This window comes from Canis lupus, unplaced genomic scaffold, assembly GCF_011100685.1.
Source record: "Canis lupus familiaris isolate Mischka breed German Shepherd unplaced genomic scaffold, alternate assembly UU_Cfam_GSD_1.0 chrUn_S1538H1724, whole genome shotgun sequence".
Classification (NCBI taxonomy): domain Eukaryota; kingdom Metazoa; phylum Chordata; class Mammalia; order Carnivora; family Canidae; genus Canis; species Canis lupus.
In genome coordinates, this window is record NW_023330376.1 from 275,887 (window position 1) to 293,102 (window position 17,216).

The following is a 17,216-nucleotide window of genomic DNA, read 5'->3' on the forward strand; positions in this document are numbered from 1 at the left end:
ATGCACACTCATGAGTAGGGGGAGGGGCACAGGGAGAGAGAAAGAATCTCCAGGAGATTCCCTGCTGAGTACAGAGCCCCATGCCAGCTTAAACCCACCACCAATGAGATCATGACCTGAGCTGAAATCATGAGTTGGACACCTAAACCAACTGAGCCACCCAAGTGCCCTAAAAACAATGTTTTCTAATGAGATCTCTATTACCATGATGAGGCGAGCTAGATAAAATCAGAAGATAAGGTTTAACGGAATGTTTCAGAAAATCATCTTACTTCTCATCTTCACTTTTATTGATGGATATAGACTCTGTACTGATTTCAGGAAAACTTGTAAAGAAAGGTTACAACTAGTGGAACTGAGGCATTTCCTTCATTTTCTTTTCCTTTTATATATTTATTTTTAATATATTTATTTATAAATATTATAAAATATTTATATTTTTAATATTTATATATTAAAATGCATGGAAATATTCAGATGATGTATATAAAGCCAAAAGAGAGAATTAAGAAAATTATCTAGGTCCTGCCATTGACTCTTTTTAAAAGCTTTATTGAGCTATAAATACACCTACCATACAGTTGACCCATTTAACATGTGTTGTTGTCGCTGAGTATATTTATAGGGTTTTGCAACTATCACTGCCATCAGAACATTTTCATCACCCTGAAAAAAAACCCTTAGCTGTTGCCCTTGACCTCGGGCAACCAGAAGTCTACTTCTTGTCTCCATAGAGTTGCCTATTGTGAATGTTTCCTATAAAGGGAGTCACACCACGTGTGGTCCTTTGTGACTCGCTTCTTTCACTTCCTGTTTTCAGGGTTCGCCTGTGTTCTAGCATATGTCAGTGCTTCATTTCTTTTTCTGGTCAGACAGTCCTCCATTGTGGGCTAACGCCCTTGTTCATTCATCATTTAATGCACCTTTGGGTTATTTCCATTTTGTGGCCATTAATAATGCTGCTGTGAACATTGGTTTAGTTGTGTGGACATCTGTATTTCTCTGCCATCAGATTTTATCCTTTAAGTTAATTGGGGTGATTTTTACCATCTCTCACCCTTTTTTATTTACTCATTCTACCCTTTCTGTCTTTTTAGTTTCCCTTCCTCTTGCCTAATCCTACACTATTGAGTCCTGGCTCATTGTCTCTCATTCTCCATGAGGCTTTCTCTGATTATTGTAACTCCCCCTGAACTTACTTTCTTCACCCGTATTATCTAGTCTGTGCAGACCAGTTTAGTCCTTTATTTTACATGTATTATCTAGTCTGTGCCGACCAGTTTAGTCCTTTATTTTACATTGTTTTTATTTTTTTTCATGAGCAATAATTCTGTCTTCCTGTGTACAAATGTATCTAAGAGGGAAAATATTTTATGTGTATGGTACCTGTCCTTGCCTAAATTTGAGAATATCTTAACAGTTTTTAGGATAAAATTAAGTACTTTATACCATAGCAGTAATTTCTGATTGAAACACATTGACATAACAAAGCTGTATTCTAAATGTATTTTAAGCAGTTAAGTGTAAAACTGAAAGCATTTAATCCGATCGGACAAAGTATTCAATCAGATGCTGTTTTTTTCTGATTATGGCAAAACAGTCTAAATATGCCTGCCTTCATTATGCAACCAGAACTGAGATTTACAGAGTTCCAGCACTTTACCAACTATAAAGCTCTGAGGACAGGTTTTTTTTTTTAAGTTTATTTATTTTATATAATCATTCATTACATCTATTGTGGGGCTTGAACAGGAACTGAAGGTTAACCATTGGATGTTCTTTTAACTGAGCCAGCGGGTGCCCCTGAGGGCAGCTTTTCTGATATGCCACACCACGGAGCCTTAATTAATCTCTACTCATCAGAGTATTTGCTAAAGCCCTCTAACATAAACAGTTGCTAAGATGAACAATATGAACATAAAATGATTTGGGAACATTGGGTTAGCAAGAGTCCATTATTTCCACGTCAGTGGCTTTACCTTGCCTCTGATGGTCATGTAAGTTATGTATCACTCAGTGTAGGAGTTACTGTTTGCACTGTAGTCCATGAGCATTGTTCACTGAGTAGTATAGAGAGGAGGTAAATTAAAATTATTATAAGTGGAGGAAAGTACCATTGGCTAGTGGAATTTTTGAAAGTTTTTTCTTGGAGATTTAAAAAAATTAACTTTTGTTTATTTACACATGAGAGACAGAGAAAGAGAGGCAGAGACACGGGCAGAGAGAGAAGCAGGCTCCATGCAGGAAGCCTGATGTGGGACTTGATCCCAGGACTCCAGGATCAAGCCTGAGCCAAGTCCCAGGTCAAGTGATACATAACCGCTGAGACACCCAGGCATCCCGTTTTTAAAGATTTTACTTGAGGGAGAGGGAGAGAGAGAGAGAGAGAACATGAGTGCACAAGCAGGGGGAGGGGCAGAGAGAAAGGAAGAAGCAGACTCCCTGCTGAGCAGGAACCCTGATGTTGGGGTCTCAATCCCAGGACCCCAAAATCATGATCTGAGCCCACAGCAGATGCCTAACTGACTGAGCCACTGAGGCACCTGTAGTGAAAGTGTTTTGAAGTCCTGAGGCTATATCCTGGGCCTTATGCTCCCCATTTGCTACCGCTTTCAGTGGTATGAAGAATGATTTCAATATAACTTGTGTAAGAGACCACTTTCATTGGCCTGCCGTCTGCCTAAAATATCAAATATCATTAGAACGTAAAACACAACAATAATAATGCTAATTGCAGACACTTAGAATTTGGTATGTGTCACATACTCTTCTAAGTAGTTTATGTATATTCCCTAATTTAAACTTCCAACTATCACAGTGAGGTAGATACTATTATTAACTTCATTTTACACATGAAGAAACTGAGACACAGAATTTGAAGTAATTTTTCAAGGTCAAACAGCAAATGCCCAGGGGAGTTGGGAATTCAAATCCAGGCATTCTGGTTCCTACAGAGATCCTGCCTCTAAAGCTGTTACTTGAAATATCTGATTGTCCCTGAAAGCAGCATGTTAACTTGTATAATCACTGGAATGCCCATGGTGATTTGTAAATGTGAATATTTAAAATTGTAATTGATGTGGTGCTTGGAATAGAAAACTAGAAAAGTTTACCATAAGGTAATTTCCTGTCTTTCTGCCTTTGAACAATACGTAAATTTGTATGTGTACCTGATAAAATATAATTTAAAAACGTTAGAATGTTGTTTTTTAATACTAGAAGAGTGCTCAGAAAGCTTTTCTGTCAGGGGATTGTAAATATTTTGGGCTTTGCATGTCATAGGTCTCTATTGTAGCAGTATAATTCTGGGGAAGCCTTAAATCAGTATGTAGAGGAAAATGTGGCTGTGTCCAGTGACATTGTATTTACAAAAACAGATGATGGTGGTTTTATACTAGATTGTCAGTAGTTAAAAGTATTTCTTTTCTTTTTTAGCTACAAGAAGCAAAGGAGTTACAAACAAAGATTGTAAGGTGCATTCAGAAGTTCAGAGATGACATAAAAAAGTATGCAATTTATTTTAAGATTTTATTTATTCATGAGAGACACAGAGAGAGACAGAGACATAGGCAGAGGGAGAAGCAGCCTCCCTACAGGAAGCCTGATGCAGAACTCAATTCTGGGACTCCAGAATCATGCCCTGATCCAAAGGGAGGCTCTCAACCACTGAGCCACCCAGGCGTCCCGCAACAGGACAATTGAAAGCAGCACAGAAAATAACTTGAGTATTTATAAAGCAGATAAGTAGTATAGTATGAGAAATATATCCATTATGATAAATACATTGTTGTTTAGCTGGGTAAAAATATCAGCTTTGTGGGATTTTGAAATGCATAATTTTTGCTTACGATCCTTTTTTTTTCTTTTTTGCTTACGATCTTTAAATTTTGTACATTAACCCCAAAACACAACCAGAAAAATGGCACAATTGCCAAATCTACTTTTTAAATTTCTAAGAATTTATGTAAGACCTTTAGATGTTTGTTTAGATGTGGTATGTTTAAAATTTGTGTCTGAGAATAAATATTTTAAAATATGCATTTTAGGCTTGAAGTTGAAAATGCCGAGTTAAAAGTTACAGTCAAGGAGCAAGCAGGCCAAATTGAACAGCTTCAGAAAGACCTGTTAAGTTCAAGTTCGGTAAGTCAGTCTCTTAATTTCTGTCCTAAGGAGAAGGAATTTTTATATCTCTAGTAGTAGTGTATAAGAACATTTTGGATAATATGAAAATTCTCACTCATAAAAATATTTATTATATTCATATGGTTGCTATTTAACTACTCTTGGTATAATTCCTCTTTATAGATAAAGTTGACTGAATGCATAAATTAATCACTTTTATAGTAAGATTTTAATAAAAAGGATTGTGATAGCCTAAGCAAAACAGTATTTTATATATATATATCACATTTTGTTTATCTGTCAGTGATCATTTGGGTTTTTCTACCTCTTAGCTATTGTTGGTAATGCTGCTATGAATATTGGTATACTAATGTCTGAGTCCCTGCTAATATTTTTCAATATGTTTAAAATTCCCCAAACTTTGAGTAATAATTTGATCTTGAATGCTGACTTTCTCTTATAATCTCAACCCTTCACTGAGATTTTGAGAATGAATTACTTTACTAATAATTTGTGGTGATTTGTAATTACAAATTGGTAGTGTGTTGTCTTCATTAAGAATGACTACAAGGGGGATCCCTGGGTGGCTCAGTGGTTTGGTGCCTGCCTTGGGCCCAGGGCATGATCCTGCAGTCCCCGGATTGAGTCCCACATGGGGCTCCCTGCATGGGGCCTGCTCCTCCTCTGCATGTGTCTCTGCCTCTGTGTGTGTGTGTGTGAGTGTGTTTGTGTGTGTCTCATAAATAAATAAATAGAATCTTAGAAAAAAGTAGAATGACTACTAGGTAATTATGCAAACATTTTTCTCAAAGGGATGTAGTTTTCTCCTTGTTGGATTTTGTAAAGGAAAAGAGATGCCAGTGAAAAAGTAGAAATGACTGCTCAGTCAGGGCCTTAGAGAGTAACCTAGTGCTCCTAGCATTCATTGCAAGTTCAGAAACGAATGTTTTTCTATTACCTTGAGTTAATCATACTTTCAGAGATTTAACAGTCCAATCTCAGAAAAGATTAATGTGCAATCCAGGACTCCAGTTTATTGATAGGTAGTGAAAACTATATAACCATTTATAAGCAGTACATGATTATCGTGCCATTCATACCGTCCTTTGTAGGAGTGGCTACCAATGATTTAAGATGAGAAGATCGCTTTGGGACTTCTAAGTTGGAACTATGAGGTAGATGGACCTACAACTAGTTTCTTTCAGTGACATAAGTTAGGTACATGCAAATTTCATTAAACAATCATACCTATCAGGGGAACTAGCACATTCTGTTGACTGGTCCTTTCTGTGGCCAAAGAAACATCGAAAAAAACTTTTTTTCCTGACTTCATATAAAACTGCTCAAGTTGCTTTACTGTACTTTTCATGCAGTTAACTTGACAAGGAGTCTTATCTCTGACTGAGAGTGCCATGAGTTGTCCCCCTACAATATCACACAGGAATCTATTAGGAAGCCACCACATATTACAGAGTTTGTAAGAATATCCATAGATATTCTGTATATTCCTATAGAAATGAATTAGGGTTATGGTATAAAATGATTAGCCACTTTAAGCTTACCCTATAAAATAAAAACTTAAATAGCTTTCCAGCAACTTAGTTCATAACCCTAATTTCTCTAGAAGGTTCTCACCTCATGAATCCCCAGGACAGAGACTACATCTGTGTTAAGATATTTCATGGACACCATTTTGAGGTGAAGAAATATGGATTGGGAAGAAGAGTTAGCTCTAGCTGACTTAAGCCTCTGAACAAAATAGTCAAGTATGTGTCTGAAAAGAACTTAGAAGAAGACTTCCGTAAGTTCACGTCTCTATGGAATAGGAAAGTATTCAAAAGGAAACAAAGGCAAACCGTTCATAATCCAACCCTTGGGAAGAACTTTTGCATTATAAAAGAAAAGCAAGACAAAGTACAATGGTCAGCATCCTGAGGGTAAAGGTGCCCCCCCCCCAGATTAAAAAATAATACACTGGGATCCCTGGGTGGCACAGCGGTTTGGCACCTGCCTTTGGCCCAGGGCGCAATCCTGGAGACCCGGGATCGAATCCCACGTCGGGCTCCCCGTGCATGGAGCCTGCTTCTCCCTCTGCCTGTGTCTCTGCCTCTCTCTCTCTCTCTCTCTGTGTGTGTGTGTGTGTGTGTGTGTGACTATCATAAATAAATTTTAAAAAATTAAAAAAAAAATACACTCGAGATGCCTGGGTGTCTCTCTCATTAAGCGTCTGCCTTCAGCTCAGGGCATGATCCTGGAGTCCTGGGATGGAGTCCTCCATGGGGCTCCCTGCATGGAGCCTGCTTCTCTCTCTACCTGTCTCTTTGCCTCTCTCTCTCTCTCTCTCTCTGCCTCTCTCTCCCTGCCCCCCGCCCTCTCCCTCCATACCTCTCATGAATAAATAAATGAATAAATAAAATATTTAAAAAATAACAACTCAAAGTAATCCCAAAAAGAGTCAAGATAAAATGTACAAGATTAACTGTGTGAGGTGCCTGTGTGGCTCAGTGGGTTAAACATCTACCTTAGGCTCAGGTCATCACCTCAAGGTCCCAGAATCGAGTCCTGTATACATCAGGCTCCCTCTGCAGCAGGGAGTCTGCTTCTCACTCTGTATCTGCTCCTCTCCCCATTCATGCTCTCTCTCTCTCAAATACATAAATTAAAAAAACTATAAAAATAACAGATTAGCTAACTAGAAAGGTAATGCACATCAGGTAACAGGTATTGAATGTGTGGTTGAAAATATTGTCTATGAGGAACTAGAAGGAAGATGGAAGCATACACATGACCTCAGTAAATGGGTCAAGGCTGAAAGTGTAGAATAGAGCATCTGGTTTTGAAGCCTTGGGATTTGGAGAACTCTGAGAGGATGTAAAAAAGAGGAATAACAAGGGTCCAAGGACTGAATGTCAGCGTTTGTTGTCATTTAGAAATGAAATGGGATTAGAAGAGCAGAGGGAAGATGTGGCATTGTTTTCAGCTGCTGCTGAGAAGTAAAGCAGGATCAGGACTTGTAAAAACAGATCCTTGATGATTGTCAAAATTTTTTAGTGGAATTCCAGGATTGAAAGTCAGATTTTAGTGTAAAAGACGCGATGAAAAGATGAATCTGTGGCTGAGATGATACATTAAAGAATGTTCGAGTCCAGTGAAAGGGGAAAAGCAAGATGATCGAAAATGCTGCAAGAGTAAGGAAACGTTTTTATAGAATATTGGGAAGCCTTGAATTTTATTTAGAGAGAAAAGTGGTCAATAGAAAAGAAGAAATTGAAATCTTGCAGAGAAATGTTTGAAATGCTTGCAGAGAAGGAGAGTATCTCATCCTAAAGTCAGATGATCATCAAAATTATAATGGGGACAGTATGGGAATTTTTCAGACTGTATCTTAAGCTGTGATCTCACAAAACCCAGAGTATCTTAAGACATTGGTGAAACTGCTTCTAGGACATCTCTAGAAACTCAGATGTAAGTATAGCCACCTTAAAGATTTTTTCATTAATGTGGATTAAAAACCTCTGTATTTCCCAAGTAAATTTTGGCAATTTAAATTCTAGAAACAAAAATGATGAAAATATAAACTCAGTTGAAGCTGTTTTAACAAACATCCTTATTTTTGAGATTTCTTTTCATTGACATTTGGTTCATAACCTACATTTTATATGTATTTTATAAACCTGTCTAAACACATATTACTCATGGATTCATGAGAAATAGCATTTTATAAAAGAAGAAGGAGTCTCTTGATTTTTGAAACTAATGTTCTTAAAAAATTGTTTCCAAAGTGTGGTGATGAAAAGGAAAACCTAAAGAAATGTATGGAGTTAAAACAGCCTTTGCAGTTCAGGTTGGATCAAGAAGTGAAGAAAAATGAGGAATTAGAAAAAGAGACTACTGGGTAAAACTAATATTTCACATCACTTTAACCATTAATTAACTAATTTATCTGTAATTGTAGTTTATAAAAACCTAAATAGAAATTCTTGCCAAAATACTACATTTACTCTTCCGTGATTCCTTAAATAATAACAACAATGCCTTTGACATATATTGTCAACTGCGCTTTTCATTGTCCACCGTGAATTTTTTCTGCAAGATATCTTTGTTCTTAGGTAATCTTTCCTTTTAACAGTGTTCTTTTTTTAGAGCAGATATCCTAATCTCTAAAAACTTAACTGTGTCATTATATAACAACATCAAAAGTTATCTTGGATTCGCTTGTATTTCTTTTTATTTTATATTATTTATTTGAATTCAAATTAATTAACTTATAGTGTAATATTAGTTTCAGAGGTAGAGTTCAGTGATTCATCAGTCTTATGTAACACCCAGTGCTCATGCCATCACATGCCCTCCTTAATCCCCATCAGGCAGTTACCCCATCGCCCCCAATCCCTTCCCCTCCAGCAACCCACAGTTTGTTTTCTAGTATTGAGTGACTTATGGTTTGTGTCTCTGATTTCATCTTGTTTTAGTTTTCCTTCCCTTCCCCTATGCCCGGAGCCAAAGGCCTACTCTCAGCCACTGAGCCACCCAGGGGTCCCAAGATTTCATTATTTATTGGCTAAGTAATATTCTGTTCTCTCTCTCCCTCCCTCTCTCTCTCTCTCTCTCTCTCTGTCCAATAAATAAATAAATATGATTATTTATTTATATCACGCCTTCTTTATACATACCTCTTTTTTTTTTAAATTTTTATTTATTTATGATAGTCACACAGAGAGAGGGAGAGGCAGAGACACAGGCAGAGGGAGAAGCAGGCTCCATGCACCGGGAGCCCGACGTGGGATTCGATCCCGGATCTCCAGGATCGCGCCCTGGGCCAAAGGCAGGCGCCAAACCACTGCGCTACCCAGGGATCCCTATACATACCTCTTTCAAAGAACATCGGATCTCCTAGTTTGGCTATTGTGGATATTTACTGGTATAAACATATGGGTGCAGGTGCCCCTTTGGATCCTGACCAAAGTGATCTTTGGGATTCATACCTTCTAGTGCAATTGCTGGGTTTTACATAGGTAGCTCCTTTTTCAACTCTTTGAGGAACCTCCGGTACTGATTTCCAGAGTGGCTGCACCAGGTTGCATTCCCACCAACATCGTAAGAGGATCCCCCTTTCTCTGCATTCCCGCCAACATCTGTCATTTCCAGACTTGCTAATTTTGGCCATTATGAAAGGTGTGAGGGGGAAACTCACCATGGTTTTGATTTGTATTTCTCTGGTGCCAGCTGATGTTGAGCATGTTTTCATGTGTCTGTTGGCCATATGTATGTCTTCTTTGGAGACATGTCCTTTCATTTCTTCCCATTTCTTCATTGGGTTATCTTTCTTTGGGTGTTGACTTTGATTAGCTCTTTATAGACTTTGCATACCAGCCTTTTATCTGATAAGGCATTTGCAAACACCTTCTGCCATTCTGTCAGTTGTCTTTTGGTTTTGTCAACTGTTTCCTTGCTGTGTAAAAGCTTTTTATCTTGATGAAGTCTCAGTAGGTCATTTTGGCGTCTGGTGACATGTTCTAGCAAGAAGTTGCTGCAGCCGAGGTCACAGAGGTTGCTGGCTGTGTTCTCCTGTAGGATTTTAATGGATTCCTATCTTACATTTGGGTGTTTCATCCATTTTGACTCTATTTTTGTGTATGGTGTAAGAAAATGGTCTAGTTTTATTCTTCTACATGTGGTGGTCTGATTTTCCCACACCATTTGTTGAAGAGACTGCTTTGTCTCCATTGGATTTTCTTTCCAGTATTGTTGAAGAGGAGTGGACCATAGAGTTGAGGGTCCACTTCTGGACTTACTCTTCTGGGCCATTGATTGACATGTCCGCTTTTGTGCCAGGACCATACTGTCCTGTTGATCACAGCTTTGCAATGGAGCTTAAAGACTGGCTTCTAATGCCACCAGCTTTGGCTACGTTTTTCAACATACCTTTGGCTATTCGGGGTCTTCTAAGGTTCCAAAGAAATTTTAGTATTATTTACTCCAGCTGTATGCAAAGAAGTTGGGGGCAGCCCAGGTGGCTCAGCGGTATAGCTCTGCCTTCAATCCAGGGTGTGATCCTGGAGACCCAGGATCGAGTGCCACGTTGGGCTCCCTGAATGGAACCTGCTTCTCCCTCTACCTGTGTCTCTGCCTCTCTCTGTGTGTGTGTGTGTGTGTCTAATGAATAAATAAATAAAAAATCTTTAAAAAAAAGTTGGTAGTATTTTGATAGAGATTGCATTGAATGTAGAGATTGCTCGAGCTTGCATAGACATTTTAACAATATTTGTTCTTCCAATCCATGAACATGGAATGATTTCAGTTCTTTATGATGTCTCAATTTCTTTCCAGAATGTCCTGTCTTCTTCAGAGTACAGATCCTTGTCTCTTTGGGTGGGTTTATTCCGAGGTATCTTATGGTGTTTAGTGCAATGGTAAATGGAATTGACTCCTCAGTTTCTCTTTCTTCCATCTCATTGTTAGTGTATAGAAATGCAACTGATTTCTGTGCATGGATTTCCTATCCTGCTGCTTTGCTGAATTCAGGAAAGGGTCCTAACAATGTTGGCGTAGAGTCTTTTGAGTTTTCCACATAGGATATCATGTCCTCTGAGAAAAGTGAGAGTTTGAGTTCTTTTCTGATTCAGACGCCTTTTTATTTTATTTTATTTTATTTTTTTTGTTGTCTAAATGCTGAGGCTATGTCGAACAACACTGGTTGTCCAGAGAGTGGACCTCCCTGTTGTGTTCCTGACCTTAGCGGCAAAGCTCTCAGTTTTTCCCCATTAAGAATGGCATCGGATAAAGAAGATGTGGTTTATGTATACAATGGAATATTACTCAGCTATTAGAAATGACAAATACCCACCATTTGCTTCAACGTGGATGGAACTGGAGGGTATTATGCTGAGTGAAGTAAGTCAGTCGGAGAAGGACAAACATTATATGTTCTCATTCATTTGGGGAATATAAATAATAGTGAAAGGGAATATAAGGGAAGGGAGAAGAAATGTGTGGGAAATATCAGAAAGGGAGACAGAACGTAAAGACTGCTAACTCTGGGAAACGAACTAGGGGTGGTAGAAGGGGAGGAGGGCGGGGGGTGGGAGTGAATGGGTGACGGGCACTGGGTGTTATTCTGTATGTTAGTAAATTGAACACCAATAAAAAATAAATTAAAAAAAAAAAAGAATGGCATCGGGTGTGGGCTTTTCGTAGATGGCTTTTATGATATTGAGATGTGCTCCCCTCCTCCCTGCACTGTGAAGAGTATTGATCCGGAAAGGGTGCTGCACTTTGTCAACTGCTTTTTCTGCATCTCTTGAGAGGATCCTATGGTTCTTATCCTTTCTTTTATTTCTGTAGTGTATCACATTGATTCATCTGCAGATGTCGAATCACCCTTGCAGCCCAGGCATAAAACCCACTTGGACATGGTGAATCATCCTTTAATGTACTGTTGAATCCTCCCAGCCAGTGTCTTGGTGAGAATTTTGGCATCCGTGTTCATCAGGGATATTGGAGTGTAATTCTTCTTTTGGGTGGGGTCTTGCTCTGGTTTTGCGATCCGAGTAATGTTGGCCTCACAGAAAACACTGGAAGGTTTCCCTTCCATTTCTAATTTTTATAAACAGCTCCGAAGAATAGATTAATTCTTCCTGGAATGTGTGGTAGAATTCTCCTGGGAAGCCACCTGGTCCTGGACTCTTGGTTGTTGGCAGATATTTGATGACTGCTCCCATTTCCTTGCTGGTTATGGGTCTGTTCAGGTTTCCTGTGTCTTCCTGTTTTCAATTTTGATAGAAAGGGATCCATTTCTTCCAGATTGCTTAGTTTGTTGGCATATAGTTGCTCAGAATGTGTTCTTATATTTGTCTGTATTTCTCTGGTGCTGGTCGTGATCTGTCTTCTTTCATTCACGATCTTATTTCTTTGGGTCTGTTCTCTTTTTGATATGTCTGTCCAGGGGTTTATTGATCTTATTCTGTCAAAGAACCAGCTCCGGATTTCATTGATGTGTTCTGTTCCTTTGGTTTCTATTTCATTGATTTCTGCGCTGATCTTTATGAATTCTCTTCTCCTGCTGGTTTTAGGTTTTTTTTGTTTGTTTGTTTGTTTTGTTTTTTTTTGTTTTTTTTTTGTTTTTTTTTTTTGGTTTTAGGTTTTAATCTTCTGTTCTTTTCCAGCTCCTTTAGGTGTAAGGTTAGCTTGTGTACTTAGGACCTTTCTCATTTCTTGAGAAAGACTTGTATTGCTATATACTTCCTTCTTAGGATGACCTTTGCTACATCCCAGATGTTTTGAGCAGTTGTGTTTCCATTTTCGTTCGTTTCTATGAGGTTTTTAAAACTGTGCTTTTATTCCTTGGCTTGATTCTTTAACTTCCGTGTATTTGAATTCTTTCCAAATTTCCTCTTGTGATCAAGTTCCAGTTTCAAAGCATTGTGGTCTGAAAGTATGCAGGGAATGATGCCAATCTTTTGGTATCAGTTGAGACCTCATTTATGACCCAGTACATGATCTAGTATGGAACATGTTCCATGTGCACCCGAGAAGAATGTGTATTCTGTTGCTGTAGGATGGAATGCTCTAAAGTTATCTGTGAAGTCCATTTTGTGCAGTGTGTCATTCAAAGCCCTTGTGCCCTTGTGGATCTTCTGCTTAGATGATCTGGCCGTTACAGTGAGTGGTGTGTTAAAGTGCCTACTATTATTGTATGACTATCAATGTGTTCCTTTAATTTTGATATTAATTGGCTCATAAGGGGGCCTGGGTGGCTCAGTGGGTTAAGCCCTTGCCTTTGGTCAGGTCATGTTCTCAGGGTCCTGGGATCAAGCCCTCATCAAGCTCCCTGTTCAGTGGGGAGTCTGCTTCTCCCTCTCCTGCTGCCCTTGCTTCTGTTCTCTCTCTGTGTCAAATAAATAAATAAATGAAATCTTAACAGAAAATCGGTTTATATAGTTGGCTGCTCCTACTTTAGAGGCATTAAAACTTATAATTGTTCAATTTTCTCTTTGGATAGACCCTTTAATTATGGCATAGTGTCTTTCTTCATCTCTTAATGCAGTCTTTGGTTTAAAATACAACTTGTCTGATATCAAGATTGCCACCTCAGTTTTTTTTTTAATGTCCTTTAATATGATAAAATGGTTTTCCACCCCCTCACCTTCAATCTGGGGTTGTCTTTGTGTCTAAAAATGAGTCTCTTACAGATAGCATATCGATGGGTCTTGCTTTTTTTTTTTTTTTTTAATCCACTGGGATACCCTGTGTGTTTTGGTTGGGGCATTTGGCTTGTTTACATTCAGAGTAACGATTAAAAGATATGGATGTAGTGCCATTGTATTACGTGTCAAGTCCGTGTTTTGGTGTACTGTGTCTGTTCCTTTCTGGTCTGTTACTTTTGGGCTCTCTGTTTGCTTAAAGGTTCCCCTTTACCACTTCTTGCAGGGCTGTTTTAGGGATCACAAATTCTTTTAGTTTCGGTTTGTGCTGGAAGCTTTTTATCTCCCCTTGTATTTTGAATGAGAGCCTTGCTGGATAAAATTCTTAGCTGTAGATTCTTCTCATTGAGCACCCTGAGTATATCATGCCAGCTCTCTCTGGCCTGCTAGGTCTCTTTGGATAGATCCGCTGCCAGTTGAATATTTCTCTCCTTCTTGGTTCAGGGCCTCGTGTTCCAAGCTGCTTTCAGGATTTTCTCTTTGGGTCTGAAATTTGCAAGCTTTGCTTGGAGATATTGACCTGTTTTTTATTGATTTTGAGGAAGGTCCTCTGTGCCTCCTGGCACTTGAGTGCCTGTTTCTTTCCCCAGATGAGGGAAGATCTCTGCTATAATTTGCTCAAATATGCCTTCTTCCCCCTCCTTCCCCTCTTTTTCTGGGATCCCCATTATTCTAACATTGTTTTGCTGTGTGGTACGACTCATCTCTCAAATTCTCCTGTCATAGTCCAGTGGTTGTTTCTCTTGCTTTTCCTCAGCTTCTTTATTCTCCATTGTTTTGTCTTCTATATCACTACTTCTCTGTGAAGCCTCATTTATCCTAGCAGTTAGAACCTTCATTTTTGATTGCATCTCACTAAGATTAGCCTTTTTTATCTCAACTTGATTAGATATCAGTTGTTTTATTTCTCCAGAAAGGCATTCTCTAGTGTCCTCTGTGTGTCTTTTAAGCCCAGCTATTATCTTGATGGTCATTATTCTGAACTCTCACTCCAGCCTCTTCCTTCTATCCATGCTGATTAGGTTCTGGGCAGTCAGTACTACCTCTTGTTCTCTTTGTGGCAGTGAGTTTTTCCATCTTGTCATTCTGTCCAGAGAAGAAGAGATGAGTGAGAGAACAGAATAGAAAAATATCAAGAATGACCCCAGATAAATACATGCTAAACAAATCAGAAGAGACCCGAAGCCAATTTAAAGGTTAACAAAGGAGATAATAGAATTAGAAAGATCAAGAGAGCAGAGCAGTACACCGATACTATGTGAATTTTGGTCTTTTTGTTAGGAAATTGCATCCCCAAATGGTTAAGAGGAAACCTTGTATATATACAAAAATAAAATTAAATACAAGGAAAGTCTAGAATGTAAGTGTAAAAATGGAAATTAAAAGTCAAAATAAAAAGGATATTATCAGAGATCCCTGGGTGGCGCAGTGGTTTAGCGCCTGCCTTTGGCCCAGGGCGTGATCCTGGAGACCCGGGATCGAATCCCACATCGGGCTCCCGGTGCATGGAGCCTGCTTCTCCCTCTGCCTATGTCTCTGCCTCTCTCTCTCTCTCTCTTTTCTCTCTCTCTCTCTGTGACTATCATGAATAAATTTTTAAAAAAGGATATTATCACCCAGTTGAACAGAACTGAGTAATATACCATATCCTATGTCTTTTTGTTAGAGAAATATATCCCAAAGGAAAAACAAGCAGGACTTACATGTATATAGAAATAAAATTAAGTACGGTGAAAGAATAGAAGGTAACTCTGAAGGTGAAAGTTAACCAAGACTTGCAGAAAGTGGTCACTTTTCTATTTGTAGAAATGTTGCAATTCTTTCCTTAGATCTCTGGTTGATTTCACAGGTGTTCAGAATGATTTGAAAGCTCTCTGGCTGAATTTCTGGGATCAGACAAAACTATGTTCTCCTCTTGCTCTGCCATCTCTGACTCAAGTGGCTTACATTTTCTTCCTGCATTTTCTAGTTATAAAATATATCATTCATACAAAAATATATGTCTGACTTCATGAAGAATAAAATGAGCAATTTCACTAGTCAGATTTTTAAAAAAGTCTTTCCGATGTCTCTGAAGCTCCCACCTGGCTTCCTTTCTGCTTATTTGCTGAGTATTTAAGTTTTGCTCTGATCCGCCAAAACTTTTCTGTCATTTAACTTTGTTTCTCTGCATTGTTTGGCATCCTTCACTTTCCTAAGAGTGTACTAGCCAAGGTATTCGATTTTTGTTTAAAACAGTCTCATAGGCCATCATCATACATTCTCTCTCTGCTGATTTCCTTTCTTCTAAAGCTCTGCCTCTTCCTTCTTCCTCTGAATTCAAACTTTATAAATATTTTTCTTTCCTGTTTCTCTTTCTGTTTTGAATGATCTCCTTTGATGTTTTTTGTCTGTATTTTCTTTCCTTCTTTTAGACTGGGGTAGGTGGGTACCAAAATGTATTTTTGTGTCTTTATAAAACATTAATAGATGAGGATGCTTTTCTTCCTCACCGTGGATTACTAGCCTCTACTACCTAATAATAGATTAATTTTTATATTCACATACTGAAAATAGATATTAATAATAACTTACAAGAACTCTTAATATAGTTACCCTGTTAACTCTTTAACTGCCATATGTGTCATAAAAATCTTTTCCATATTTTTTTACTTAGCAATGTAATTTAGTTGGTATTCTCTCAAACAATGAGAGATTGGAACAAATGAGATATCATAAGTATAGATTTGTTTCTGTGATAGAACATATTATCTATTTAAATAAGTATTAAATATTTCTTCTTAAAGGACCTGACTTACTCATTCTATACCTTCTGCAGGCTTAAGAACCACTTAATAAACATGTTAAGAAGGATGTTAAGTAAATATGAAAATGGAGAGCTTCCTTTCTATGGAGATTTAAAAACCAGTCAAACGGAAATGGAAATTCAGATTAATATGCTAAGACAGAAGGTAATTTTTAATTAGTTTTGGGACTCTAAAATCATTGGGAAATAAATCCCTCTGTGATTTGAGCAGTAAAATACAGATTTTCCTAGTAATCTTACATACTTGATATATATTTTTGGTAATAACTTTATTGAGATATAATGAACATAAGATGCATATTCAAAGACTACCACAATCCATTTTAGAACATTTTGTCACCGTAAAAATAAACCCTATGCCCTTTAACTGGCACCTCATGCTAGTTTCCCCCTCCCTATTCTTCTTAGCCATAGGTAGTCACCATTCTAGTCTCTGTCTCTATCGATTTGCTGCTGATTTTGGACAGGTCATCTCAATGGAATCACCAAATATTTGATCCTTTGTGACTGCCTTCTTTGGTTTAGCATGTTTTTAGATTTATTTTGTGCCATGTGTCAGAACTTTATTATTTTTTTAGTTCTGAATACTATCCCACCATATGGACAGCCCACATTTTATTTATGTATTTATCATTTGGTGGACGTTTGAGCTGTTACACTTTTTGGCTGTTGTTAATAATGCTGTTGTGAATGCACATGTACAAGCTTTTGCGTGAACATTTCACTTCTCTTGGGTATATACTTATAAATGGAATTGTTAGTTCATATGTTAAAGGACCTTTAACATTTTTGGTTTAAACCTTTTGAGGAACTGCCAGACTATTTTCCAAACTGGCTGCACCATTTTACATTTATGTCACCAGTGTTTGAGGATTCTCATTTTCCCTGATTCTTGTCAATGTTTGTCATTATCTGTTGTTTTTGTTATAGCTATCCTATTAGGTGTAAAATGACACGTTGTAGGGGTATTTTCATTTGTTTCAAATTTTTATTTGAATTCTCGTTAGTTGACATATCATGTAATATTGGTGTCAGGAATAGAATTTAGTGATTCCTCACTTAAATACCCAGTGCTCATCAGTACA

The 17,216-nt window shown here is 38.0% G+C and overlaps 1 protein-coding gene across 1 annotated transcript in view; it reads left to right on the forward strand.

Moving 5' to 3' along the window:
* The window catches only part of LOC119875638 (ankyrin repeat domain-containing protein 26-like), a 142,759-nt gene that overhangs the window by 97,632 nt on the left and 27,911 nt on the right, over positions 1-17,216 (forward strand). The window contains 4 exon segments of the mRNA XM_038588967.1: positions 3,436-3,506; positions 4,047-4,140; positions 7,905-8,017; positions 16,144-16,276. Coding sequence (XP_038444895.1) covers positions 3,436-3,506; positions 4,047-4,140; positions 7,905-8,017; positions 16,144-16,276 — 411 coding nt within the window.